The 27,818-nt window shown below is 69.7% G+C and overlaps 1 protein-coding gene across 2 annotated transcripts; it reads left to right on the forward strand.

Annotated features, from left to right (window-relative positions):
• On the forward strand, positions 1–27,817 carry ARID3A (AT-rich interaction domain 3A). Of its 2 annotated transcripts, none has more exons than XM_066983918.1 (9): positions 1–132; positions 1,689–2,597; positions 3,270–3,612; positions 21,508–21,580; positions 23,074–23,257; positions 23,340–23,587; positions 24,096–24,392; positions 24,487–24,576; positions 24,695–27,817. In XM_066983918.1, the coding sequence occupies exons 2-9, from the start codon at positions 2,191–2,193 to the stop codon at positions 24,910–24,912; spliced, it is 1,860 nt and encodes a 619-aa protein (XP_066840019.1). In that variant the 5' UTR covers positions 1–132; positions 1,689–2,190; the 3' UTR covers positions 24,913–27,817. The 2 variants fall into 2 exon arrangements, with proteins under 2 accessions (XP_066840019.1, XP_066840020.1); XM_066983919.1 differs by having other exon boundaries at positions 24,153–24,392.
• Position 27,818: the final 1 nt, after the last annotated feature.

The raw sequence follows: 27,818 nt of genomic DNA on the forward strand, positions 1-27,818 counted from the left end.
CGCGGGGAGAGCAGCCGCCGCCGTGCGGGCACCGAGCGCAGCCCCGGCCCCGCCGCTGCCCGAGCCCCGGGCGGCCGCGGCTGCGATGCGGCTTTGGCGGCGCCCGGCCTCCTCCCACCCGGTACCCACCCGGTAAGCGGGCCCGCGCCGCGCCGCCGCCGGTTACCGGGGGTCCGCTTCCCCCCCCCCGCCCTTTCCCCTCCGCCGCCCGGTACCGGCGGCCCCGCGCCCCCTCCCCCGCCGCCCGTTGGCCGCGCGGCGCTCGCTCGGGCCGGGATTTCCCCCCCCCCGGTGCGGCCGCTCGGGTCCCGCCGGTGCCCCCCCCCCCCCCCGGTCGGTTACCGGCCGCCGCCCGGTGCGTTGGGAGCAGCGGGGCGGGGGGAGGAGGAGGTGGGGGAGGAAGGACACCGGGCACCGGGAGCAGACCGAGCCCGGGCAGCGGCCCCGGCCGTTTTTCGCCCCCCCCCGCCCCGTCCCGGGGCCGGTCCCGGTGCCCCCAGCGCCGCGCCCTGCTCCCGGCCCCGCCACGTGCCCGCGCCCCGCGCTCCCGGGGCTGGGCCCCCCCGTGGGGTCCGGCAGGGTGCGGGGCCGCAGCGGGGCTCGGGGGACCCCCGGTGCCACCTCCCACGCGGGGACCGGCGGCGGCCGCGCACCGGGGCACCCCGCGGCTTTGGGGGTCCCGGCGGGGCTCTCAGCCCTGCCCTCACCGGGGCGCCCCCGCCTGTGTCCGGCCGCGGGGTCCTGGAGCCCCGCACGGCTGCGGGAGGTGGGCACCGGGCCGCCCCCACCGCCGCCGGGGGGGGGACACCGGGGCTGGCGGCAGCGCTCCCCGGTGCAGCGGGGCCGGGAGGGCAGGCTCGGGGCGGATGCCGCCGCCGCGGCGGGGGAAGCGGCTGCGACCCGGGTGCCGACCGGCGGCGGGCCCGGGGGGGGGGGGGGTCTCCGGTTCCCAAACCACCGGGGCAGGGTCGGGCCGGGGGCTGCCGGTGGCTGGGCTGCGGGCTGAGCCCCGGCTCCCGCTGCCGTCGGCCGGTGCCAGGCCGAGCGGCCCCGGTTTTGTGGCTGGGATTAGCGGCGGGGCGAGGGACAAGCCGGTGACCTTGCGGGCGGCCCTCCCGGGAGGGGCGGCCGTGGGGACCCCCCTGGGCCCGCACACGGCCCCGCCACGTCCCTGCCGCCGTCCCCGTCAACGCGCAGCTCGGAGCTGCGGCACGGGGCTGCACGGCACCGGGCAGGGCTCACCGGGGCTGCACGGGGCTCACCGGGGCGCATCCACCCCCGTGGCACCGGGACCTGGCGGGGCAGAGCGGGGGTCCCAGGATCGAGCCCCAGCGGGACCCCCCTGGGGGCGGGGGTCGCGGCGCGGGCCCTGGGTGCCCCTCGCACGTGGCACCTGGGGACCGGGGGGCTCCCCGGGGACGGTGCCGGCCTGTCCGCGGCGTCCCCGGGGCGAGGGACGTGGGGGCCGCTGCCCCCCGCGCGGCCCCAGGGCCCCGTTATCTGCGGCTGCTGGTCCCGAGCCGCCTGGAGGGCCGGCGGCTATCGGGGCGGGCAGGCCCCTTCCCCCTGCAGCAGCGGGGCCCGGCCTCCCTATCTCATTAGCTGGAGATTAATGAGGCTCCCGGGCTGCCTTTAACTCCTTCCTCCTCGCCCTCCGCTCACCCTCTCCCGCGCTTCTCCCCGTGCAGGTCTGCGCCCTGAGCCGGCCCAGCGCTAGGACGCCCGCCCCGTGCCGCGGCCGAGGGGGGGCCGCCGGCCGCACGCAGCCCCCCGGGACGCGCCTGGAAGGCGAGGACGGAGCGATGCGCCGGGCCGCGGCCGCCTGCTGAGCCCGCGGAGACTTCGGCGCCGCGCCCCCGAAGACGGCCCAGCGTCCCCGAGCCCGCGTCTCCGGCGGCGGCAGGAGCTCTGCAGCGAAGGGAACGCCGGGGCGAAGCCGGGGGGGGGCCGGGGGGAGCGTCCTCCCGCCCTGACCCAGCCACAGCGGGCGCGTTGCGTCCCGACGGCCTCGCGGAGCTCCCCTGTGCCCTCCCGGGGGCCCGGCAGCCCCCTCGCAGGGCTGCCGCCCCCGAGCCCCCCGCCTTGGCCTCCCGCCCCGCTGGAGCGCGGCACCCTGCCGGGCGCTGCCCCCCGCGCCCCCAGGGCGTCGCCCCCCGCCCCGCCGGGGACCTGCCGCCCGCCGGCAGAGCCATGAAGCTGCAGGCGGTGATGGAGAACCTGCAGCGGCAGCAGCGCGCCCGGCTGCAGCAGGCGCTGGAAGCGCGGCAGCAGCAGCAGCAGCAGCAGCAGCAGCGCTCCACGCCCCCCCCGGCGCAGCCCCCGCCGGCACCGGGGCAGACCCCAGCCCGGGGCCGAGGCCCGGACCCGGCCCCGGCCCCCTCGGAGGAGGGAGCGGAGCCCGAGAACGCGCACATCCAGCGGGCGCAGATGGCCGCCCTGGCCGCCATGCGGGCTGCCGCCGCCGGCCTCAGCCACTCGTCCAGCCCGGGGCTGTCGGAGGAGAGCCAGGCCTCCGAGGAGGAGGAGCGCGGCGAGGAGGAGGAGGAGGAGGACGGCGGCTACCAGCAGGAGATGGGCTCCGAGGAAGAGGAGGATCTGTGAGTACGGCTGCGCGCGCCGGCACGGCCCCACAGCGGGTTTTGGAGAGCGGGGAGCCCAAACCTGGGGTCTGGGGAGGTGTCGGCGTGCGGGGCAGGCAGCAGCACCAGGGCGCCGACCCTGGCTGGGACGTGAGCCGGTACTTTTGGGGACACGCGCTGGATTTGGCCGTTTTCTCCCTGCTCGGGCCAGTGCCCCGGGGCGGCAGCGGCGGAGGGGCAGAGCTGCCCGCCCCGCCGCACCGATTCCTCGCAGCGGGCTGGCGTGGGGCAAAATTTCATCTCTGCCCGGGGAGCCACATGGGGCTGTGACAGAGGATCCCGGCCTGGTTTAAATAATGCAGGGCTGCCGGGCTGCCTCCTCCCAGCTCTCCGGGCAGGGAGCGGGCTCGGCGCCATCTGGCCGAGCTCTGCCTGCGCCCCCCAGCACGGGGAGCACCCCGTGGGGACAGGCAGGGCGCTGCTGGCGCTTGGGGCTGGCTCTGGGGCTGAGCGGTTGCGGGTCTCATCCAGATGCTGCGCAGGGACAGTGCGAGGTGCCGGGAAACGGGGAGGCTCGTGGAAATGTCCTCCGGCCTCCTGGCACCGCGGGGCATCCGCCGCTGCGGGGAGGTGGGAGAGGGCTCGGCTGGCAGCCCGGGGCGCGCTCAGCAAACCTCTCCCCTGCTCCAGGAAGGGCAAATGGGATGAAGAGGACTTCGAGGAGGACCTGGGCGAGGAAGAGGAGGAGGAAGAAGAGGAGGAGGAGGAGGAGGAAGAAGAGGAAGAGGAAGACTACGAGGAGGAGGAAGACATGGGCGAGGAGGGGCTGAGCTCGGCGGAGGCGGTGCGGACGGGCCCCGGGTCCCTGCTGCTCCGCAAGCCGCCGGCGCCGCAGCACTGCCGGGGCGAGGCGCAGCGGCCGCCGGGCGGGCAGGAGCGGCTCCCCGCCGGACTGGGCCCCCAGGGCCACGCGCAGCTCCCGCAGCCGGCGCCCGACCACGGCGACTGGACCTACGAGGAGCAGTTCAAGCAGGTGGGAGCCGCCGGGATGCGGGGACGGGGGGCCGCGCGTCCCTGCGGGTGTCTGGGGGTGCCACCGCCGCAGCTCGCTCCTTGCGCTGCCTTTGTTGCCGCCGAGAAACCACCAGGATCCCCCGGGGTTTGAGCCCTTTGGCTCCCCGTGGGGACCTGGGAGGATTCTCGCTGAAAACAGCAGGAAAAAAACACCCCGAGGCTGCGAGTCCGAAGGGATTCTTGGGTTTCTTCGTGCTCTCAGGGCCCTTCTCGGCAGGGCTCTGATGTGCCGGGGCCGTTCCTGCCTGGCTGGGGGCTGCAGCCCCGCAGAGCCGAGCTCTGGGCTGACCCAGCCCACCGAGGGGCGCGGAGCAGCGGGCTCAGCACCAGCCCCTTCCGAAACGCAGCGCGGGGACCCGTGGGTCCCCCCGCGCCTGTCCGGCTGCAGAGCGGGTCTGCGTGGGTGCTGTTGGAGCAGAGCCACCTCCAAAATGCGGTGGAGGAGTGGAAGCGCCCCGCTGCCCCCCTGCTCTCCCGGGGCCTTCCCCCGGCTGGGGATGTGGGGCTGGGGACGGCTGGGGATGTGGGGCTGGGGATGCGGGGCCGCAGTACCCGGGCTAATAGAAGGAAATGCGCTTAAAGCGGGGCTCCCCGGGGGCTGCCCCGGCCCTTTGATGTGTGTGTTTAAGTACATCTGAGTTTAGGGCTGGGGGAGGGGGCGAGAGCAAACAGCAGCAGATGGGACCCAGATGGAGAGGCCGGCGTTTTGGGAGGGGTGCGGTGGCCGCAGCCCCTTCCCCGGCTCGGGGCGAGGGAAGGGGCTGGGGGCTGCCAGGGGCTTGCCTGGGCGTGGGCGGCGCGGCCCTGCCGGGCTGGGCTGGGGCCACCGGGAGTGCGGAGAGCGCGGCCACCCTCAGAAGGAGGGGAGCTTCTGTCCCCCCGCCTCCCTGCTGCGGGGAGGAAAACGGCCGCCAGGGCTGGAGGCTGTTGCACAACTCCCAGCCTCCTCGGCAGGATACGGCCCGGGCTTTTGAGCATTTTGCCGTGTGCTGGGGCAGGGGGGGGAACCCCCCGAGCGTGCCCTGGGCCGCCCTCTCCTCCTGATGCTGCAGGGTTTGGGCACCCCGAGGTGGCACCGGGTGGACGGGGTGCAATGGGACGGGAGCCGTGGGGCTTCCTCGGTGCCAGGAAGGAGCGAGTGCCTGTGCCTGGCCCCCCCCAGCCGCGATGTGCTGGGAGCCCCCGGCACGGCAGAGCCCCCCTGGCACCTTTGGGCACGGCACAAGCGCGCTGAGGACCGTGGGTCGCGGCCACCTCGGCGCCCTGCGTCCCCAGCCTGGGGGGACAGTGCTGCAGTGCAAAGCAGCGCCGAGGGGCAGGATTCGGCCCCGTCTGCGCTTTTCCTCCAGGCTCGGCGGCCCCGGCGCTCTCAGCGGCTCTGCTGGCTCGTCCGTAGCTCTAACAACGTACGTGTGGGTTTTAGAAACACACCGAACTTTTCCTGTGCTGTCTCGAGTGCGCACATATCCTCACCTCCCGGCGCTGCATCGTCTTCTTGTGGTTTCTCTCTTTTGTACTTCCTGTAATTAGAGAGTGGGGGACGTAATCTTTTTATCTGTGAAAAGGCTTTTAGATACCACAGCTGTGATCTTCCTGTTTGTCACCGTGTGAGCGTGTCCCGGACCCTTGCGATCTCCCTGGGAGCTCGGGCTCCCGAGTGCCCACGTCCTGCTCCCAGCCCCTCGATACCTTGCGGGGAAATCGGGGGCCCGGTGCCCGGCGAGCGCGGCTGCTCCGGGTGGCTGCAAGCGGCTCTGCCCCGTCCACACCGCGCGGGCGAAAGGGGCTGAGCATCCCTGCCCGTGCCCTGGGCACCCCAGGGAAAGCCGCCTGTTCCAGCGCCTGGCACGACGACAACTGATGGTTGGAAGCACCCGGCGGGGGTGTGGGGGGGAAGCGCCTTCTGCCTCCGCGGGTGGAGGCGAGGAGGCAAAGCGCCCGCTCGGGGAGAGGCTTCCCCGGCACGTCAGCGCGCGGGCGCTTGGATCCCGGCCGCTGGATTGGGGCCAGGGGTTGCTCGCGCGGCGCCTGGCCGGGAGCTCCTCCTGGCCGCCCTCCAGCGCGTGCCTCTGAACGCGCTCCAGCCCAGCTGACGGGCTGGGAAGGAGCAGCAGGAATGTAAACACAGCGCGGGCAGGATGCGCCCGCCGCCGCGCTGCTGCCGCCGCCGCAGGGGCGCTCCGCGGGGCAGGGGCTGCGCCGTGGCTTCCTCGCCCCCCCCCCCGACCCCCCGGCACGCCGCTGCCGTGCTCTAACCGAGCCCCAAGGTGCTTCAGGGGAACCCCCCAGTGCTGGGGGGGCTGCCACGCCGCAGCCCTGCATGCTGTAGGGTTTGATGGAGCGGGGGCCGAGGGGAGCTCTGGTGCTTCGGGCAGTCCCCAGGGCTCTGCAGGCGCCGGGGGGCTCCGCTCCTTCCCCGGGCGTTTTCTCCGCTCCGTGTGCAGGGCTGCGAGCGCGGCACTGGCCTTCCTGCCGCGGCGGGGAAGCGCGGCTCGAGGAAGGTGCTATTTCTGGGTTCCTCTCTTCTTGCAGGCCAGTTTCTCGCAGGGCGTGCTCTGCTCGCGTGCGGCCTCGTGCTCGTGGCGGCCAAACCGTGCCCCCCGCGGGGCGAGGAAGGCGGCCGGGCTGCGCGCGTTTGCGGGAGGAGGGGAAGAGGGGGCTCCCCTCGGCACCCCGGCGCTGCTTTCTTTGGGGACGTGTGCCGTGGTGCTCTGCCCCACCAGGGCAGCTCTGCTTGGACAAGGCACCGGTCCCTGCACAGCCTGGGGGACTCTGCCCGGCCCCACAGCGCCCCGAGCCCGGCGGGGGTTCTTTATTGCCCGCTTTGGGGCAGATTCCTGCAAATAGGCGCTCCGGTCAGTCGGTGTGGAAGCTGCAGGAGGCCCCGGAGGAGGGAATGTGGTGTAAAGGGGAGAAGCGGAGGCGCGGGGCTGGGAAGCTGTTGTGTGGCACCTCCCCGTCCCCGGGGACGGCCACCGCGCAGGCAGAGGTCAGCTCGCCGCTGACCCGGGCGCTGGCAGCAGAACAAAGGAGCCCCCGGCGCGGCGGGGCAGGGGGGGCTGCCAAAGGGCACGCTGGATCCGCAGCGGGGGGAAAAGGGGCATCAGTGGGGGGGCTGGGGCTGGGGGGGCTCAGCCTCCACACCCCCGTGCTGGGGTAGCGCTGCGCTCGTGCCGGGCTGGATTGGGCTGCGTCTGTTCCTGCGGAGGGAAATCCCCTTCGCAGGACAGGGACACCGAGACCTGGTGCTTGGGGCAGGGCGTCCTCAATCCTCTGGGAATCCCCCGTGCATGGGCCTTTTGGGCTTTCTGGGCCCTTTACCCAGCCCCAAGGAAAGCACGGAGCTGCCCCGACCCGCCATGTGCGTCCCTTCCCGGCCCCGCGCGCGGGACGTGGCGCTCGCTCGTTATTTCTCCTCCCTCCCTCTTCCTTCCTAGAAAAGCCTGCGGCGGGGCTGAGCCCCCGCCACGGTCCGTCTCCGGGGAAGGAAGAGGTTTGTGACGGTCGCCGTCTCTTTCATCTCGCCCCAAGAGGCACACCAGGACCCCGGGGCTGGCGGCTGTGCCGGTGCGAGCGGCCGGGCGATGCCGGCGTGTCTGAGCTCCCCGCCTCGAGCCGGGGGGGTTATGCCAAACGGAGGCAGCTGGGATGGGTGAGCCCCTGCCCGGCCCCCCAGGGGCTGTCCCCGTGCCCAGGTGACACCGCGGGTGCTGGCCGTGGTGGTGCTGGGTTCTGCTTTGACACGGTGCTGAGCGCGAGAGGCTCAGCGCCTGCCAAAACTCAGGCGCTGCTGCGGCAGAGTGCTGCGTAACGCCGGCCCGGCGCTGGGCTGCGCGGAGGAAAAACTCGCACACATCAGGCACGGTGCTGAGCCCAGGCACGCTGCGGGAGGAAGGGCCCTGCCGGGCAGCACCGTGCCCCGCGGGTAATCCCTCCCCTGACCTTTCTGTTTCGGATGGCGAGATGAGTGCGCCCCAGTAATACCAGGAGCCTCAACCCGGGGCGCGCTCGCAGCCCACGGCATCGGAGTTTCCTGTCCCTGCCCCTTCTGGAGTTTCCTGTGCTGAATGCGAAAGCCAGCTGCTGCCCGGCTCCTCGCTCGCCCTAATCCCGGGGGCGGGGAGCGCGGGGCTGATTCAGCAGCGAGCCGGGGACGTGCACCCCATCACCTCGCGGGGGTCCCGGGGGTGCCCTGCTCCTCGGGGTGCTCGCGCGCCTGTGTCGGAGCTGGTGGCCTGAGACGGGGGGAGACGCTGGCGCTGAGGATGAGGTTTTGCGGGGTGTGCTTTGCACGCTCATGGGGTCGCCGTGCTGCCTGCTGCTCGCCCGGCACCGCAGAGGGGCCGTCAGGGGGTGCCCGGTGCCGCGGGGCTTGGTGCCGCCGCCCCGCGCTCCCTCGCCTTGCAGCCGCTGAGCGTCGGCCGCGCCGTGCTCGGGTGCTGCAGGCTGGTGCTCGACTTCCCGCGGCTCTGTTCCTGTTTGAAAGAAGCTTTAAAAAGACCGAGGGGGGGGGAAGGCTCGGCTTGCGGTGAGGTGCTGGTACTTTTGGGGGGGCGGGAGGTTTCTGAAGATGTTCCAAATTGGGATGGCTCAAACTCGCTGGTGGCACGTGGGGGACGAAAACCTCAGCCCTTATCTGCTGCTGAGCAGAGCTCGCCCGAGATACGGGGTTTCAAAGTGCAACGGTTAGAGAAAAAAAAAAAAAAAAAAAAAAAAGGCAAAACGAAAGCAACTCGGTAACCCCTGCGCAGGGGCTCGCGCGCCAGCGTCCGGCCCCGTCCCGCTCCCTGCGCTTTATGGGCAAGTCTAGACGGCGCCCTTCGCGCGGGCTGCCATTAGCTCGCAGGAAAAACAAGCCGGCCTTTTTCTGGGAGACGGGGCTTTTTTATTTTCCTCTAAATGATGGGGCAATCCAGTCAATGGCGGGGTAATTGCAGGCGGCCCGAGGAAGCCGGGGAGTTGCGACACGGGCGTTGCAGCGAGCTGGGAAATCGCGCCGGGTCCTCTCCGAAAGCTGCCAGCCCCCTGCCAGGGGTTCGCCCCGGGAAAGGCGTGTGGCGGGGGGACAGCGAGCCTCGGAGCGGGGACAGCCGTCCGTCCGCCCGTCCTCCCGCCTGCCCGGCGCTGGGGCCGCGGCCCTGGGGGCAGGTGCCTCCATGGTTTCATGCTGCTCACATGACTCAGCCAGCAATTAAAACTGAAAGGGGGGGGGGGAAACGCGAGAGGGGCTGAGGAGGCAGAGGAAATGGTGATTTCTCGCTCAAAGGCCCCCTTTGAACGCAGCCGGGTGCTCCCCGTGCTGCTCGGACGCCGTCTGTTCGGGAGGGGCGCTGCTGGTGGTTTCTGGGGGGGCCGGGGCTGTTTCTGCCGCGCAGCCCCCGGGATGTGGCCGGTGCTCGGGGCTGGGGTCCTGAGAGCGTGCAAAAATCCCGACTTCAGCTTAAAACACAGAGCGCCATCCCCTCGTGTAGCGCGTGCTCGTGGCGAAGGCCTCCAGCCCCGGCGTCCTGGGGTTTCTTCTGCTGTCACTTCCCTGGTAAAAGCCCCCACAGCCCCACCTCGGCCGGCTCCGTCCTCCCCAGACCCCTGCCGGGGGCCGCAGGCGTGGGGTTCGCCTCCTGGGCCAAGTGGGGGGGCTAGCAAAAAAAACAAAAAACAAAAAAAAAAAAACCAAAACCCCAAATCTTGATTTTCATCAGCTGGAAAGAAAGGGCAAGCTGCGAAATGTGAACTCTGCCGGGCGCCGGGGGCCTTCCCCGTGCGTCAGTGCAGCAGAAGTGATACCGGCACCGCCGCTCCCTGCCGGGGGGCACCGTGGGGGGGCCAGGGCCCGACCTGCCCCCCCGGGGGGCTCCGAGCGGGGCGGGGGGGGGCCGTGCCGCTCCTAATGGCGGCGGGAGGGTCCATTTACTTTCTTTAAAATATTGATCGGGGCTTTATTGCATTAGCGAGCCGAGCGGATGAGCCGCCCCCGGGGAGGGAGAAGGGGCCTCTTCCTGGGAAAGGGGCGCCTCGTCCCCGGGGCCGGGTGCTCCCGGACCCCCCCCCCCCCCGGTGCCGCCGCCGCCCCCTCCCACGTGCGTGCCCGCGGCGGGGGGCTCGGGCAGATAACGCGGCCGCTCCTGCGTCAGGCGGGGGCCCCGGCCCCAGGCGGTTCGGTGCCCGGAGGAGGGCGATTGCAGGGCCTGGCCGGCCGCAGGCTGATAACGGGGGCGAGGAGGAAACGGGGGGGGGGGGCACAGCAGCGGGGGGGGGCTGGGAGAGGCACCGGGAGCGGGCGCTGGGTGCTGGGGTGGGAGCTGAATTGCACGTGGATGAGTTGTGAGAGGCACGGGGTTGTGCTCCCCGGCGGGTTTTTGTTGGCCACGAAGCGGGGAGCTGCCAACCCACGGGGTGTGGGGGGAGCTGGGCAGCCCCCGGCCCGTGCCCTCGGCGGAGCGCTCGCCCCGCTCCTTGCTGCCCGCTGAAGGGTGTTCCTGGGGAGGGATCCGGCCCGGTAATCGGCTCGGGGAGCCTTCCCGCGGCCGTAATCCCCCGATCCCGGCCGGAGGTCAGGGACTTCTCCTCGGCGAGAGCGGCTCAGGCACCAAGTGCCTCCGGGCGTCCCGGCCGCGGGGTCCTTGCCCTCCGGCCGCGCGGGTGCTGCCTTCGGTGGGGCCGAGCTCCTGGGGTCCCGGTCCTGGTTTTTCCACCAAAATGGAAACCCAGCGTGGGAACCGGGCTGGGGAAAGAGGGGACGCTTCTCCTCGGTGCCAGGAGCTGGGGATGGAGCAGGGGCAGTCCCAGGGCCACAGCTCCACGCGGCTGATCCTGGGTGAGCCATCCCCCCGGCACCCCCAGGCTCTGCCCGGGCTGGGGGGGCTCCCCAGTCACCCGAGGCACCCCCGCATCGCCTGCTGGCATCCCCCCTCCCTGGGAGCCCCGGGGCTGATTCACAGGGCTGCAGAGGAGGCAGCCGCCCCACGGCTCCGGCACAGCTGAACCAACAGGAATAAGGGTTTATTTAAAAGAAAAAAAAAAAATGTTGCAGAGAATAGAGCAAGGCCTTTGTCAGCAAAGCAAACAGTCGCGCCTGGAGCGGAGCAGTTGGGCAAGGGCGCAGCGTTGCTCCATCGCCCTATTTCTGGCCGAAACCGCAGGAGAAACGCGAGGCTGCCTTTGGGGCCGGCCGGACGTGCCGCAATCGCAGGGTGGGGGGCGTGGGGCCCTTGGGGGGGGGCAGGGGCCGCTCCCCGCGTGCGCGGCCCTGATAAGGCACCTGCCCGCGCGGCCGCCGCGCCGGGAGCCGTGGGCGCAGCTCCTGACCCCCTCCGTGACCCTCGGAATAAGTCACTTAATCTCCCCGCGCCTGGGTCTCTTGTCTGTAAAGTGGAGCTGATGATAATCCTGCCTTTGTCGTGGCTGCTCGGAGGCAGGGACCTGGCTCCCCGGGGAGGGGGAGCCCTGCTGATCCCCCCACCCCCCCCCACCCCACAGGCGCTCCAGGGAGGGGGACGGGAGCTGGGGAAGGGCAGCCCGGCCCCACGGGCAGTCAGCGCGGTGCAGGCACAGCCAACAGCGCAGGCACCTGCTGGAAATCCTTCCGGTGAGGGGCTTTGCCTCCTGCCTCAGTTTCCCCCCGTCCGAGCATCCCACCCTCCATCACGTGCGGCGTTGCCCGGAGCGAGCCCGTCCCGGCGCTGTGCCCGCCTCACGCCAGCCGTGGGCGCAGGGGCCGGAGCGGTGCCCGCCGCCGTGCCCTCTCCCCGCTGAGGTTCCCCCGCGCGCCTGAGCAGATTTGCGGTGATGGTTCCCAGGGCTGACGGCCCACAGCTGGCTGCCCGTCAAAAACCATCTGCGGCGGCTGGACCTCCGCCAGGGACCGCGGGGCTGGCAGGGCCGGGGGTGGCGGGGCCGGGCAGGAGCCCCCGGCCCCGTGGCGGCGGTGGGGACGGCTCGGCAGCGCGGCAGCGCCCGCCCGGGACGGAGGCGCGGGGCCTCGCATTTCAGGAACAGATTTGCAATTACACAAATCCCCGGCCCTGCCGGGCTGAGAGTGGAAACCCTGGGTGACTCATCTGCTTTGGCTTACAATGATCTCCTTTCTAAGACGATCATTTACATATGGTGGAATTTAAACCCCGGCTTGCCTACAACGGCTAATTCAGCCGCGCTCCTGCCCCTTCTCGCCTCTGCCTGCGCAGGTGCTGAAGCTGCGCGCCCTGCCTGCGTTCCCTGCCTGCGTTCCCTGCCTGCGTTCCCTGCCTGTACGCACTGCTTGTGTTCCCTGCCCGCACGCCCTGCCCGTACGCCCTGCCCGTACGCCCTGCCCGCGTGCCCTGCTCATGCACCCTGCCCGCACCCTGCCCACGCCCTCCCCAGGAGATGGGTCCCTGCCCGCCGGCCCCAGCCTGCCGTTCCTATTAGGCTTTAATCCCCCCAAAAAACCCCGGGGAAGGCTGCCCCGATCCCACGAGGTTTGGGTACAGCCGGTGGTGCCCCTTGGACCGCCCCGGCTCTGCTGCTCCGGTGCCGGATCCCTGGCCGGTGCCGTGCCCGAGCCGTGCGCGCCGGGTGCATGGGTGTTGCTGCCTCGGACGAGCTTTCCCAATACTTACTGACTCCACTGAATTAATATTTGCACAGGGTCAGGTGTGATAGAGAGCATGTGTCAAGGGCATGCACAAACACATACGTGGCGAAGGGCTGCAGGCAGCCGTGGCGCTGCTGGTGGGAGCTGACTTCCAAACGACCTTTCCTGGCTGGCAGCTTTTGGCTTAAAAGAGAGGAACTGGCCCCAAAACGGGGAGTGGGCATGTGGGGTGCTGACAGGGCTGGGCTAGCCGCCCCCCACAGGAAGGAGAGGGGCTCGGACCCCCCATGCCACCGGAGGGGGGGCACTGGGGACTCCAGGGAAGCTCGGTCCCGGCTCTGCGGTGACCAGTCGGCACACCACGCAACGCCTGGGTGTTTGCGTTCAGCCAAAAACCCCTCTCTGCTTTTCATTTGAGCCAGAGCCCCGCGAGCTGCCTGCAGCGGCTTTGTCCGAAATAGTTGTTCAAAACGCGATTGCAGCAGAATTCACTTCCTCCTTTGCAAAAAGGGGAAAAAAAGCAGCGAGCCAGCCAACCGTCCTCGAAACCGGAGCTGGGTCTGGGCCCGGCTTCGGGCTGCTCCGGCGCGCTGGTGATGCTGAGCGCCCCGAGCCCGTGCAGGGCGTCCTCCGCGTGCCCCCGGGAGCGGCTCGGGCCCCTCGGGGTGGCCCAAGGGTTTTGTTCCGAGCAGGCGGACCCGCAGCAGGTTTTTCCTTCTGCTCCCTCTCCCCTCCCTGCCACTTAAGCCGACAGAACCGGCTGAGCCGATCGGTCGTGGGGCGGGCGCTCGCCTGCTCCGCGCCTTTCGGCCGCGCGCACCCCGGGTGCCTTCGCAGCGCGGCGCTGGGACCGGGCAGGATCGGCCCCGCAGCGTGGCAGGGCGGGCGGCCGACACGGGGCGGACAATGGGGGGTCAGGGAGGTTAAACGGCGACTAATTCGCCCTTTCAGCATCTCCCTCTGCTTCCCGGTGACGCCCGCATTGTCGGCGCTGACACCGGCCCGCGTCCCTTGGCCGGTGGCACAAGGCAGGGGGTCCAGGGCGCGTCCCCGCGCGGTGCCAAGTGGCAGGGACAGCGCTGCTGGCCCTGCATGGCCCCGGGGGAGCAGCGCCAGAGGGGGCCAGGACCCCCGTCCCACCAGGGTGCTGGCCTGGGAGGGCGAGGGGTGCCGGGTGGCTCAGCTGGGGACGTTGTGATGGGCTCCTTCGTCCCTGCGGGACCAGGAGGGGGACGGTGCCACGCGAGGTGCCCCGGGGCATGGCTTTGGTGTGCCGCAGCGGGAGGGCTTCAGCACGTGGCTGTGGCCGGGCTCGGTGCGGATGCTGCGAGGTACTGGGGGGGATGTGGCTGTGGTGGCGCTTGGGGTTTTCACAGGTGCCGGTGGCCTCGGGGGGCGGGGGCAGCCCAGTCCTTTGAGGAAATCGGGAAATTGGGAAATTATCCCCGTGGTGCAGGAGCAGTGACACCTCTGAGGGGGTCCCCAGGGCCTGCCACCCGCCGGGTCCTGCAGCCCCCAGCTCCTCCCAGGCCCGAGAAGGGGACCGGTGGGGGACAGGCACCTGCGGCGGGGCCACGTCCCCCCGGTGCGGGAGGTGGCCGACCTGTGGAGGGGACAATGCTGGGAACCGGAGGGAACAATAGAGCCGACGGGAAGCGCGGCACCGACGACCCTGTAAACCTCTCCCAGCAAACGTACCCAGGCTCCCCCTCCGGAAAGGGGCCCTCGCCCGGCTGCCCCCGGGGACGGGGAGCGCCCGCGCCGCCCCCCTGCGCCCCGCCACGCTGAGCTCAGGCGGCAGGAATCCGGCCGGGCCGGTCAGCGGGCTCCCTGCGGCACGGCCGCCCGCGCGCCCTCGCTGCTGCCGGAGAGGCTGCCCCGGCCCCTGCTCGTGGGGAGCCCCCCCCGCCCCTCTGCTGATTCCCGGCTCCACCGAACCCCGCTTTTGGGGAGGGGGCTCGGCACTGGCGGGGGTGCCACGTGCCCCCGAGGGGCTGCCGGGGGATTAGGGGCACGCGCGCAGGGCAGGGCCGGGAGCAGCCCCTCCAGCGGGAGGTGACCCCGTCCCTAAGCCGAGCTCTTTATCTGCCCGCGGGATCGGGGACGGGGACGTTCGCCCTTCGGCTGCTGGGGGGGGCCGGGGGTGGAAAGGGAATCGGCCCCGCGCATCACGCGGTCTGGCCGATACGAACCTGATACCCCGGCACAGCTGCTGGGCGGGCGGCCCCTTCCGCGGCCCCCCCCGGCAGCCCCACGCCCGCCGAGCCGGGGGGGTCGCGCCGGTGGTGCCGCCGTCCCCGCAGGGCTGCGCTCGCCTCGACCGGGGCACTCCTGCGGACCCCAGACCCCGCGGTGATGGTGCTGCTGGCACCGGGTGCCCCAAAGCCGCGAGCGGGTCACGGCTTTACGGGAAACCGCGTTCGAGCAGCATCATCCGAAACGTGTCATCTCAGGGCTCGTAACCAACCCTCCAGTCTAGTTTTTACAAATTACTTTCTTTTTCTAAAGAAATCAACCCCCCCCCCCACCTCCACCCTCCGCACCCCGAATCCGGGCCCCAGCGCGAGCGGCACGGTGCCGGCGCTTTGCAGCGGGACGGTGGCAGCTTGAGCGTGGTGGGGGCCGGGGGGGCATCGGGGCGACGGCGTGGGTGCGGGCGGGGGGGCTGCGCACACGCCCCGGGCCGGGAGGAGCAGGGAAAGCACCGTCCGCTTGTTTATTCTTCGTTAAATAACTTCTGGCCTCGCGGGCTGCCCGCCCCTGCTTCGCCCCTCCGCTGTCAGCAGGACAAAGGAGCCGCGGCCCCGGGGGAGAAGAAGGGCAGAGAGCAGCCCCTCGGTCACAGCGGCCGTGCCGAAACACAGCTCCGAGTGCTCCGCGACCTGCTGCGCTGTGCGGGTGCCGGCCGGCCCGGGTGTCCCTCTGCTCTCCGGAAGCTCCAGCACCTTGCTTTATTGTTTTTTTTGTGTTTTTTTTTTTTTTTAATCCCTAAACATGGCAATCCCAAGCATTTTAGCGCCTGCAGGAGGTCTGCCTGTTGCTGACAGGGTTTACCCGTCCTTGGGACTGGGGGGGGGTCTTGAGGGGGCCTTCCACCCACCCGGCGCACGGCTCGCACGTCCCAGGCAGGCGTGCAAGAGAAAGGAGGAAAGCGGTGAGCGCCGAGCCTTCCTGGCGGTGAGAAAAAAGCCTTGGCAATTGTTCCCCAGGGCCTGGAAACCCAGAACTGCGGCACTGCAGCGGGCCACGGTGCTTGCAGCTCAGACGGCAGCACCGCGGCCGCAGGCGAGGACCCGCCTGGCTCCTCCACGCTGCAGGAGCCTCGTTACGTGGGAGCCTCGTTAGACCGCAGCCTCCCAGGGTCTCTTTCCCTCCTGGCTTTAATTGCCCCCGGTGCTGGCAGCTCGCGGGGCGGCTGCTCGGCTCATTCGTTATCTCAGCAGACCCCGGCGCATCCCGCGGCGCTCCCGTGCCGCCGCCGCTGGCCGGCATTCCTGGCATTGCCGAGGGGCCGCCGTCCTGCAAGCCCTTTTAAAGTCAACGGGCTGGGATTTTCGCGTAATCTGGTTTGAACGGCTGAGCCGGCCATCCACACCAAACGCCGGGCTGGGAGCCTGCCGGGGGCTCGGCTGCGCCCCCCTCCTGCCTCTGCTCCCTCCTTCGCTCCCGTAGGGACCCTCCGGATGCGGGTGCCCGGCACCTCGGCCGGGAGCGCAGCGCAGCTGGGGAGCCGGGGCGGATGGTCCTCCCGTGCCAACGGCGATGATGGTGCCACCGGGCATTGCTCCTGGGCTGGACAAGCCCCAGCGTGGGCGCCCTCCTCCTCCGTCCCCCTCCTCGGCCACACCGAGCCGGGTGTCCCGGGGGCGGCCCCGCTCTAAGAGGATATCGTCGGGGCAGCTGGTTTACAGATTAAGTTATTTCCACCTCCGTGCAGCCTCCCTCGTTACGCCGTGTAAACCGAACTGCACACACGCTGCTGCGCCCGGGCTGCGTTTCCTGGTGCCTCCGCCGCCCCCGCTCCCGGCCCCGCCGTCGGCCGCCGCGTGTCCCCGGCTCGGCCCCGCGCCGTGCTCGGGGCCGGGGGCTGGCACGCACCGCGGCTCGGCACCTGCTGGTCTCGGTCCAGCCCGCGCCGTGCCCGGCCGCCTGCTGCGTGGTTTCGCACGCTGCTGAAACGAGAACGAGTTTCGGTTCCTCAGTTTTTATTTTGAGCTCTGATCGCCGCATGCGAGGCTGGGCCGCGGCCCCGCGGCACGAGGAGGGGACGGGTGCGCGTTGCCAGAGGCGGCCGGCAAAACCGGGATGCCGTCAACGCATGGGAATCCTGCGAGGGGGCCGGGGATTTCTGTCCCTTTCCACGTCCCAGCCGTGCCCGGGTGGCACAGGGGAGCCGGGCAGCTCCCAGGTGCTGCCTGGGGGCCTGGGGCAGCCGGCGCAGGGCACCTTTGGGACGCTCTGCTGTCCTCGGGGACGAGCCTGGCCACCCGTGTGCTGGAGGAGACCCCAGGAAGCCGAGGGCGTGCTGGGGACCTGGCGGCCCCGTCCCCCCCGTGCCACCCACCTGTGGCACGCACACGGGCACGTCTCAGAGCCGTGGCTTCCACGGTGCTGTCGACACCTCGCCGGTAGCCCCAAGCAGCCGTTTGCCAAGCACCCTTTGTCCTGCGGCGTCGCTGGGGGTGCTGGGGGACCCCCCGCTGGCAGAGGGCATGCAGGGCTGCTCGGGCTGGGGGAACAGAGGGAAAGTCCCCAGTGAGGCTGCCCCAGGCCCCAAAATGCTGCACCAGGGGGCACCAGGGCTCGGAGCAGCATGGTCCAGATGGTGCCCAGACGTCCCCTGCAGCTTTGACCCAGGATTTGGGGTGAAAATCCGGGCCGAGCACCTGCTCAGCCGTCGGATTTCAGCATGGGAACGCCGGGCACGGGAACACCCAGAGCTCGCCCCCAGCAGCACTTTCCCCGCCGGGAGCCCGCGGATCAAAGGTGCGTGCAACGATCGGCGCCCGCGGCCGGGCAGCCTGCCCCGCTGCCACTAATCCCCCGCGGCTGAGCAGATGCACGTTTTCCTCAGCTGACGGTTAATTTTCTTTCATCCTCTTAAATGCGTATGTCCAACATTTCCTTCGGGATTGAACCCCTGCCCCGGTGCACCTGGCCGGGGGGCGATGCCCAGGGTGTGGGGAAGGTCCCTGCAGGACCCCAGCCGCTGCCGAAGCCCCGCAGGGGCTGTGGGGTGGTTTCCTGGCCCCTGTGGGGCTGGGAGGGGGCCGGGGAGCCGCACCAGGCAGCGCCAGGCCCCCGTCCGGAGTGGGAGGGCAGAGGGGCAGTGCTTGTCTCTTCCCAGCCCCGGATGCAGATTTCCACCCACGCATCCCTCTCAGCCCTAGCAGCCCGGTGAGAGGCCCCGAGAAACTTTATTTAAGAGCTGTCCTTATAAAAATTGAATGAGCCGATGTTTTAATAAATGGCTAATCAATTTTTAGAGCCCTGCAGGTTAATAGGCCGCTCGTGACCCTCACGCCACGCCGGTGGTGCTCTGAGCTGGCCGTGCTGCAGGCGCCGGGTCCGGTGCCGGTGCTGCACCGGGGGCACCGGGTGCTGGTGGCAGCCCTGCGGGCACGGCCACCACGCGGTGTCGGAGCCGGCCCCGGGCCCTGCCTGCGCGGCTGCTCGCAGCGCTCCCGCCCGCCACGGCTCCTTCCTGGCACTTTTGTTCCTTTGCGTTTCCCTTTTTCCTCCCCCGCTCCGGCAGAGCCGAGCACCAGGGCGATGTTTTCCCAGCCCCCCCCTCCCTCCCCTCCGCTCAGCGACGCTTTTCTCCCTCCTTGGGTTTGTATTTAATCAGCTGGCTCGGCTGAGAAAGCCTCTGCTGCCTCCCCGTCCCACCTCCTCCCCGCTCCTTTGTCTGAAATGCGGGAGCGGGAGCGGGGGGGGCTCCGGGCTGCTGCAACCCCGCAGGCTCGGGGGGTCCCCATGGGCTCGGGGTCCCCGCGGTCCTGGGGCACGGCAGGGCAGGGTTGGGGTGTCCGGGCGGCAGTGCCGGGTCTGGGGGGGGCGTGCACCCCCTGGGCACCCTCCCTGCAGCACGTCGGGTGCAGAAGCAGAAGCGGGGCAGGTCCTGAGCCAAGCACCGAGGTCTTTCTGGCAGCGGGACTCCGCGGGCGCAGGAGGAGGCAGGAGCCGGCAGCACCCCCGGTGCTGCTCCCGGCCTCCCCATGGCTTCAGCCTCCTCTCGTTTCCACAGGGCAGCCGGGGAGGGCAAAACGAGGGGCGATGCCGTGCCCTGAGCTCACCGCAGCCGTCCGTGCCGGGGACGTCGGTGGCCGCGGCATCCTGGTCACAGTGCGGCAGTGCCGGCTCCTGGCATGCGGCACCCTCTGGTCCAGCTCCCGTCCCAGCTCCCGTCCCATTGCCCGGCCCCGTTAGCAGGGGACAGGGGGCACGGGGCCGGCTTGGGGCTCGCCCAGCGCGGTGCTGCCGTGGTCTCGAGGCGCTCGGCAGCAGCGCGGGGGAAACCCTCCCTCCGCGTGCGGCTTTCCGAGCCGCTGCAGGAAACGGGGGAGGCTGGATTGGCAGGGGCCCAGCAGCCCTCAGCTGGTCGGGAGCAGCCCTCTGCCAAAAAGCTGCACCGGCTGCATCCCGCACGCCGCCGGGAGCTGCCCCTGCCCTGCTGGGGGGCTCTGCTCTGCTCCCCCTGCCTTGGGAGCTCGGCTCCCGGCACTCCCCTGGGGACCGCGGCACCCACGGGGCACCCGGGGCCCCACGCGGCATCGCCACCCCTCTCCTGCCGCGGGGGCAGCGGGCGCTGGGGGGGCCGAGGGGGGGCTCAGAAGGGGTCAGCGGTAACGACAGCTCCTGACCTCTCCCCGGCTGTTTGCTCAGGGGCCGGGCGAGCTTTTGCAAGGTTTCCAGGGGAACTGCGGGTTTATGGCTTTCCTGTAGCGCCCTTCCCTGTTATCGGCTCGGCCTCATTGATCCCTTTGATCGACGCCGGCGGGCGAGGAATTCAGCCCCGCGGGCACCCTCTGGGGGGGTTTGGGGGGGTCGCACCGCACCCCGCCGCTCGGTGCTGCCGGGTCCGCGTGCCAGGCCTGCCCGCTGGGGGAGCGGATCGGTCCCCCGGTAAACGCGGCCGTGTGCGGGCGTGCGGTGCACGGCCCCGCGGTGCGTGCCTGCGGGGTGACGTGTTCGTATTTATAGCCCCCTCCCCGCCGCCCGCGGCCCCGCTGGCAGTTGTTCAAAACCGTCAATGAGAAAAGCGAGCGCGGCTCGGCACGGGGGGGCTGGGGGCTGCGGCGTCCTCCCTGCTGCGTCCTCGGCCACGTCTGCACGGCCCCGGGGCACCCGGAGGAGCTGGGAGCCCCCTGCATGGCCACCACCCGGTGTCCCCCCATGGAGCCCCCTCTCTGCCACCAGATGCTTCCCGTGCTCGGGGGGGGGGGGTTTCTGTGCGGCTGGGGTACGGCTCCCGGCTGCGGGGAGCGGCAGAGCCCGCGCAGCGTGCGTGCGGAGGGCGCGATGCGCTCGGCGGGCCGGCAGCTCTCGCTGCCATAAATCAGGGCAGGAATGTGTCGGGCTGTCAAACAAAGGGTGGGGTCCCAAGACAAAAGCTGGCCCCAGCATAAATGGGCGCTGGAGGAGCGTCTGTGCATAGATCTTCCTGTCCTGGCTTATGAAAACATTTCCCAGTTGTGTGCGGCTGAGACCCCGCGCAGGGTGCGATGCGACATCAATCTTGTCGGGTTTGCTCCCCGGGCAGCGCGGGGGCCAGGACGGGAAATGCTTTCGCAGGAGGAGGGGTTGCCAGCCCCACGGCCTCCCCCCGGCAGGCACGAAGCCGCTTTCAGCACCGGGCTCCCGAGGCAGATTTGTTGCTTTGCAAAGCGGGAGCGAGCTCTGGAAGGCGGCACGTGCCGGAGCCGAGCGGCGAGCAGCCGGGAGGGCACGGAGCGGCTCCAAGTCCCCGTCCTGGGGTGCGGGTCCCGGGTCCTCCTCGCCTCCTCACAGCCCTTGGTTTTGGTGGTCGGGCCCCGGACTCCCCGAGCAGACCACGGCAGGCACGGTCGCACGCAGTCTCACAGCGTGGCACAGGCGTGCGCCCTGGCACACGAGCTCGCTGCCGACCCGGCGCTGGCTCCCTCGGGCTGTGCAGGTGCGGAGGAGGGATCGCACCGAGGTGTTGCCCCACTCCGCGCCGGGAGCGCGGTGGGTGCTAAAAATACCCGGGATCTGCGTTCCCGGGAGGAGCCGAGGGCCGATTGCAGCATTCTCGGCGTCGGAGCTGCTCAGCCTCCGGGCGAGGTTCGGGGCAGCGCCGTGGTTTCGGGGCCAGGATCTAAGCAAGGCAAACGCCTCCGCTCGCCCGCGCCCTGGCTGTGGAGCGCGGCGGGGCTGTGGTGGCGGCGCGGCCACCGAGGCCAGCGGTGGCCCCGTGCTCTGCTGCACTATGCGCACCCCGAGCACGGCTCTTTGCAGTGGGGGCAGCTTCTCGCAGGTGTCAGCACGAGCACCGAGGTGCCACACGCCCCCAGCCAGGTGTCCCCGGGGCTCCCGTGTGCCCCGGCTGGGCTCCTGCGGTGTCCGCAGCGCCGCCGTTCCTGCAGCAGAGCACGTGTGCAGGGCCGGGCTCCTCGAAAGCCTCCTTCCGTCACTGCGCTCAGCTCCCACTGAATCCGGTTTCCTGGGAATTCGGGCACCCGACGAGGGGCCGCCCTCGCTTCTGCCACCCGGGAGCCGCCTGCCAAAGCCTCCACGTGGCCGTGGGCCCGCGGGAGGCGCCTTGGCGCGGTGACAAGGCCGGGTCGCGGCAGGTGAAGGCCGTGCTGCAGCGGGGCTCCCCCTGCTCCCAGCGGCCTGGCCCCTGCCACCCCCGGTGGCTCCGCGGGATGCCGGGGGCACGATGCCGGAGGCTGGGGGCACGCCTGCCCCGAGCCGCAGGGATATTGGGACCCAACAGCTCCACGCTCCGGACCCCCGTGATGCCGTCGAGCTCCACAGAGCTGCCTGGCACTCCCCAGGGAGCTGAGGGAGCTGCCCCCGGCCCCGCATGGGCTTTGACATCCCCGGCCTCGGTGCTCTGGGGGGATCGGGGTCAGGGCATCACGTGCCTGCTTTCGGTCCCGCCGGGCACGGCTGCCCCTCGCTCTCCGGCACGCCGTGACCGCAGACCTGCCCGCTGCCCCGCGGGGCTCGGGGGCCGCCGGGGGGTTCCCTGGGTGCTGGGAGACGTGTGGGGGCTGCCGGCGGAGGCGTGAGCGGTTTTCTCCTCTCGTTGTGCAGCTGTACGAGCTGGACGGCGACCCCAGGAGGAAGGAGTTCCTGGACGACCTCTTCAGCTTCATGCAGAAGCGAGGTGAGCCCCCCCCGCGCCTGCCCCGCTCTGTCCCTGGGTTTTATTTCCTCGCATGTCATTGGAACCCAAGGTTAATGCTCTGGCCAGACGGGTAGTTAATTTTTAACCTCTTTGCAAACCGGGGTCAAACCTGCTCCGCTGGAATCTGCGCCACGAGCTCGGCGCAGCCATTCCCTGGCGCTGGCCCCTCCAGGCTGGTTTTGTCAGTGCCGCGCTGCCACCGGGCTCTGTCCCCCCCTGGGCAGCTTGGCCCCGGGGGTTCGCCCCCTGCCTGCCCCCCCCACCCCACCCTGCCGCCCCATCCCGGGGTTCTGGCAGGTCCAGAGCAGCCGCCATCCAAACCTGGCTCCGCTTTTAGGGCCGAGGGGGGCATCCAAGTCACCGGCCGCGTCTGGAAAATGTTGGGCTGCGGTATCAAAAGGAGGATGTCCGTGTCGGTTTTGGCTCATGCCAGGTCCCCAGGACGTCACGCTGCGTCCCGGCGGGGGGCAGCTTCAGGGGGTGCTGGCAGCTGAGACCCTCCCCGGGGGTGTTTGGGGAAGGGGGCGGCGGAGGGGCCGCAGCAATGCCTGGCGGCTCGGGGCGAGGAGCCCAGCCCGGTGCCGGCGGTGCCGCGAGAGGCCACGTCAGCTGCTGCCACCTCCCGGCACCGCACCGGGGAGAGCCGCCCGCTGGCCCCGCTGTGGAGGGAGCGCGGTGTGGTGTGTGCAGCACGGCACGGCACGGCACGGCACGGCACGGCACGGTGCGGCCAGACAGTGCCCGGGCAGGGGCCACCGCTCACCGCCGGCACAGCCGGGGTCTGGCACTGGGAACACTGGTGCATGGGTGCACTGGGACTTGGGGCAAAGAGGCGCTTAGGGAAGCACGGGGCGGGGGGCGCATGCGTGTGTGCGTGTGCATGGGTGTGTGTGTGCATGCCTGTGCATGCATGTGCGTGTGTGCGTGTGTGTGCGTGCAGGCGCACAGGCAGGGGCAGCCCCCAGGCACCGCCAGGTTGGCTCCCACCCCCCCAGGGAGCCCCCCCAGCCGCTTCCGGCCTGGATCCGGGTGATTTTTGGGGTCCTCCCCAATGCTCAGGCTCTGGCTGTGACTGGGGGCTCTGCACCCCCTCTTGTGCGGGACGGGGGAGCCCCCCCGCGTGCGTGCGCGGCGCAGGCACGGTGCGACCCTCGCGTTATAAATAACCGCTGTCGCTGGGCGCCGCGCGGCAAACCGCGGCCGGCCCCGCTCGGGCGGCTGGGCTGACATCTCCGAGTTTCGTTTTCCTCCCTGTGTGGGGCCGGTGTCGAGCGAGGTGCGATGAAGGGGGGGGCTTGCAGAGGAAAATGGGGTGCAGGGGAAGGGCAGCAGCAGAAGCCCCGACCTTCCCTGAGTGCCCCCGTCCCCCTGTGGCCCCCAGCTCCCCCCTCACCGGTAGCTGCGGGGCGCTGGTGGCCGCCCGCCGGGCTTGGCCCCGGCACGACCCGAGCTTGTCCTCTCCCCCTCCCCAGGGACCCCCGTCAACCGGATCCCCATCATGGCCAAGCAGGTGCTGGACCTGTACATGCTCTACATGCTGGTGACGGAGAAGGGCGGCCTGGTGGAGGTCATCAACAAGAAGCTGTGGCGAGAGATCACCAAGGGGCTCAACCTGCCCACCTCCATCACCAGCGCTGCCTTCACGCTCCGCACCCAGTGAGCACCGGGGGGACGCGGGGTGGGGACGGGGACGCGCCGGGGCGCCCGCCACCGCCTCACGGCGCCTTTCCGCCGGCAGGTACATGAAGTACCTGTACCCCTACGAATGTGAGAAGCGGGGGCTGAGCAACCCCAACGAGCTGCAGGCGGCCATCGACAGCAACCGGCGGGAGGGCCGCCGGCAGGGCTTCGGCAGCTCGCTCTTCACCTACTCGCCCGGCGGCACCCACGGCCTCCTCTCCTCGCCCAAGCTGCCGGTGCCGGCCCTGGGACTGGCCTCGGCCACCAACGGTGGCTCCATCGCGCCCGTCCAGAAGATCAAGAAAGGTAAAGCACCCAGCACCCCGAAACGGGCTGAGCCAAGCACCAGGGGCCGGCGCGCCTCGGGCCCCCCATGGCTCCATTCCGGTCCCCTCCCCAAGCCCCAAATAACCTGGGGTTCCCTTGGTGGCACGGCCACACCAGGGCTTGTTCTGGGGCGGGATAGGGACCCTGTCGCCCATTGCACAGAATCACAGAATGGTTTGGGTTGGAAGGGACCTTTAAAGATCAAGTCCAGCCCTCTCTCCAACAGCCCTCGCTGCATCAGGCAGCCCAGAGCCCATCCAGTACCCCAAGCACTTCTCCGCAGGGCTGCTCTCCGTCCATCCTGCCATCCCCAGCCACCCCAGTGTTCGGGGTTGGGGTCACCCTGCCCCTGTCCTTACTGGGGGCGAGGTGCTGGGCTCCTGGTGCACACATGGAGAGGTTGTGGGGGGGCCCCGTGGCAGCGTCCGGGAGCTGGGGACGCCGCAGACACCGCGCCATGTCCCTGACCCCGCGCTCTGCCCCGCAGAGGAGGACGCACCCATCCCCATCTCCATGCCCAGCCGGCTCCCGGTGTCCCTGGCAGGGCACCCGGTGGTGGCAGCGCAGGCTGCGGCCGTGCAGGTGGCGGCGGCCGCCCAAGCCGTGGCTCTGGAGCAGCTGCGGGAGAAGCTGGAGTCCGGGGAGCCCCCGGAGAAGAAGATGGCGCTGGTGACGGACGAGCAGCAGCGGCTGATGCAGCGGGCGCTGCAGCAGAACCTCCTGGCCATGACGGCCCAGCTGCCCATGAGCATCCGCATCAACAGCCAGGGCACGCGCTCGCCAGGTCAGTGCGGCCGCGCGGTGCGGGCGCGGGGCTGGGCTGGGGGGCGCGCGGCGCGTCCCGGCGGGGTCCCTCACCTCCGCTCTCCCCGCGGCAGAGAACCGCCAGGACTCCTCCAGCAGCCTGAGCAGCAACGGCACCAACAGCATCAGCATGTCGGTTGAGATCAACGGTATCGTCTACACAGGTAGGGAGGGGACGGGGCAGCGCGCGGGGTCCCCTTTGGGGGAGTTTGTCCCATTTTCACCAGCGGACGGTGCCGGGACACGGGGTGCCCCCCGCTCAGCCCTGCTCTCCCCCCGCAGGTGTGCTGTTTGCCCAGACGCCCGGCCCTTCCTCCTCCTCCTCCTCCTCCTCCTCCTCCGCCTACAGCAAAGGCAACGGCAGCAACGGCGGCGGCAGCCGCGGCAGCGGGAACGGCGGCGGCGGGGCGGGGGGCGGCGGGGGCAGCGTCCCCCCTGCCGCCCCGGCCGCTCTGGCCGTGCCCCCCCCCAGCTCTACCTCCAACAACGCTTCGCCTTAACGCCCCCGCCGCCCCCGGCGTCGCCTCTCGCCAAAGCCAACAGAGGTGACGGGGGCAGAGCGTGCCCGCCACCGCCGCGGCAGGCCGGGGGGCTCGCGGCGCTGCTGGCGAGGGAGGGGAGGAAGCTTCAGCCCCGGGGGTTTCATTAAAGGCTGCCTGGGCTCGGAGCCACCGCGGTCCCCGAGCGCTCCGAGCGGCGCGCGGTCGGCCCAGACCTGTTTACCTCACACACATCACACTTTGCACTGTACATTTATTATTATTATTATTATTTTTTAACTCGTGTTACCTCCAGACAGACGTCCAGACGCCTGCCAACGCGAGCTTTAATGAAACCTCCTGGCACTCTTTAAAGGAAAAAAAAAAAAAGATAAAAAAAAAAAATTGGAAATCGGGAGATATTTTATTCATTTAGATCCTTTTTCTTCCCCCTTTATTTTGAGAACTACACTCACTATATGGGATTTTAAGAGGTTGTTGTTTGATCGTTTTGTTGTAAATAGCTTCTATTTTATTCTCTAAAAAGAAGAAAAAAGAATCAAACTTTAACATGCAAATGATATATATTAGCATTCATCAGGGAAGCAGGAGCTGGGGAACCTTGTAACCTCCTTTTTCTTTTCCTCCCGGGGCGAGCCATGTCCGTGCTGAGCCGCGCTCCTCGCCCGGGGAACGCCGCGGGCTCCGCGCGGGGCCGGGGGGCTCCGTCCGCCGCTGCAGGGCTGCGGGGAGCGGGCGCCCACCACCTGCCCGCGCCCCCCGGCTGCCCCCACCCCGTGCCCGAGGCAGGCACCGAGCAGGGCGAGGAGCCCGGCCCCGTGCGGTGGGACCCCCCCGGGGACGGCCGCGTGCTGCATGCTTTCAGCTTGTTGCGTTGAGTTCTCGGTGGAGAAAATGGACTCGGATGGGAACCCGCGGCCCCAGCGCACCCGGCCCGGCACCAGCGCTTGGGGCGGCGGGCACGGTGCTGGGAGGGGAGCGGCGCTCGGGGACAACCGGGGGCTCCCGCAGCGGCCGGGGCGGGCGGACTCGGGGTGGCCAGGACCAGGCCGTCAGCACGGGCCCGGTCCCCGGCGTTCCCCCCGATTTCCCCATTTTGGTGCCCGTCGCTCTGCCCGGAGCCGGGCTGCGTTGTCAGGTCGCTGTTTTCTGTCCCCCCCCCTCCCCTGTAAGGCGATACTACTGTGCAGATCCAGTTTGGGCACATTTTCCCCCCCCTCCGCCAGGTCCAGGCCGAGGTGACACCCGATCTGTTATTCACGCTTCAAGCAGCAAACTGGTTTTGTTTGCACTGGGGACGGGCGTTTTGTTTGTGATACTGGGGAGCGCAGCCAGAGGAATCAGGAAAATCTGGTGGCGGCGGCTGGGCCGCGGCGGCTCCCCGGGGCCGAATTCTGTTTTCTCGGCTGCTCCCCGTGCCCCAGGCACCGGCTCGGGGGGGGGGGCCGTGCGGGGCGAGCTGTGGCCACCCAGCACCTCGGGGAGCCCCCAGCACCCTCCCGGGTGTCCCCAGCCTCCCGCCCGGTCCGGAGGCGCTCCCCCTCGCTTAAACCAGCAGGAACCCGGAGACGATGTCCTCAGAGCAAGGCCAAGGGGCCGTGCGTTGGTGCACGGTGCTGGTCCCGATGGCGTTTGTGCCGGCTCAGCTCCGGACGCCGCCCCGGGCCACGTTGGTGCGCGGCGCCCCTGCGGGTGCTGCTCGGGATGGTTTTCGTGGCCGTGCAGCTCCGGGCTGTGGCCGTGGCGGGGCCGTTGCGGGCGCCCGTCGGAGCTGCGTCTCAGCACGCCGCTGCTCCCCGCCGAGGCCGTGCATGATGCAAGGCCGGGTGCTGTTGCGGGCGGCGTCCACGCGATGCTCTCCCAGGGCGTGCCCCGGGGGTGCTCGTGGGGCCGTGGGGTGCTCTGCGGGTCCCGAAGGACACTCCGCGGTCCTTTGGGACCCCCAAAGTCCCCCCCAGCCCCAGCACGGGGCGTTTATTTTAAGCTTCGCTCTGCTTTAGCCGTGCGGGTTTCAGCTTTCCTCCTCCCTTCGACATTTTCTGGCCGCCCTACCCCAAAAAACGTTAGCCCAAGCCATGCACATCTGCGTGAGACACAATCGCGACCTGATACCGACCCCCCCCAATCGGTATCTCGATTCCTCAGGTTTCGACGGCGAGCACAGGGTTTGCCCCCCTGCCCCGCGCGGACCCCCCCGGCAGCACAGATGCCCCCCCGCCCCGGCTTGGGACGGGGACGCGGCGATCTCAGGGGATTTGGGGTTTTCCAGCCCATTTTTGCTGGCAGGGAGGGAGCCGCCTTGTGAGCACCCCCCCAAAAATGCTGGAAATGCCCTCGGGTGGCTTCGCAGCGCCCCAGGGGTGCCGGGGGAGGGGGGGGGGGCACTCGTCTTGTGCTGCTTTTAGGATCCAGCCCAAGTCCCCGGAAACCCCGGGAAGCGGGCGGCCGCGGGGTCTCCTTGTGGCCGGGCGGTTTAGAGCTTTAGTGAGTTTTGCATTTGTACAGTCACTGTTTTTTCTGGTTTTGTTTTTTTTTTTTTAATTATTTTTAACCCCCCCCCCTTTTTTTTTGAGAGAGAGCGCATATCACCTTCCCCTTTATTTTCTTCTTGCATATCGATTAAAAAAAATCAGTTTCTCTGGGGTTTGAAAAGAAAAAGGAATGGACACAGCTGCAGACGCATTTATCCAGCGGGCATATCTTAACTCAGGTAAAAAATGAAAAAAAAAAAAACACACAAAAGACAAAAAAAAGAAAAAAGAATAAAAACCACATTCTACCTCTGAGAGCGGCGGCCTCGGGCACACTGTCCCGAGCCCCCGGTGAAATATTTCAGTTTTTCAAACATTCAGGTATTGAAACTTTTGATTATTAAAAAAGATAAAATAAAATAAAAACACTGAAAG

Source organism: Anser cygnoides, chromosome 27 (genome assembly GCF_040182565.1).
Source record: "Anser cygnoides isolate HZ-2024a breed goose chromosome 27, Taihu_goose_T2T_genome, whole genome shotgun sequence".
NCBI lineage: Eukaryota > Metazoa > Chordata > Aves > Anseriformes > Anatidae > Anser > Anser cygnoides.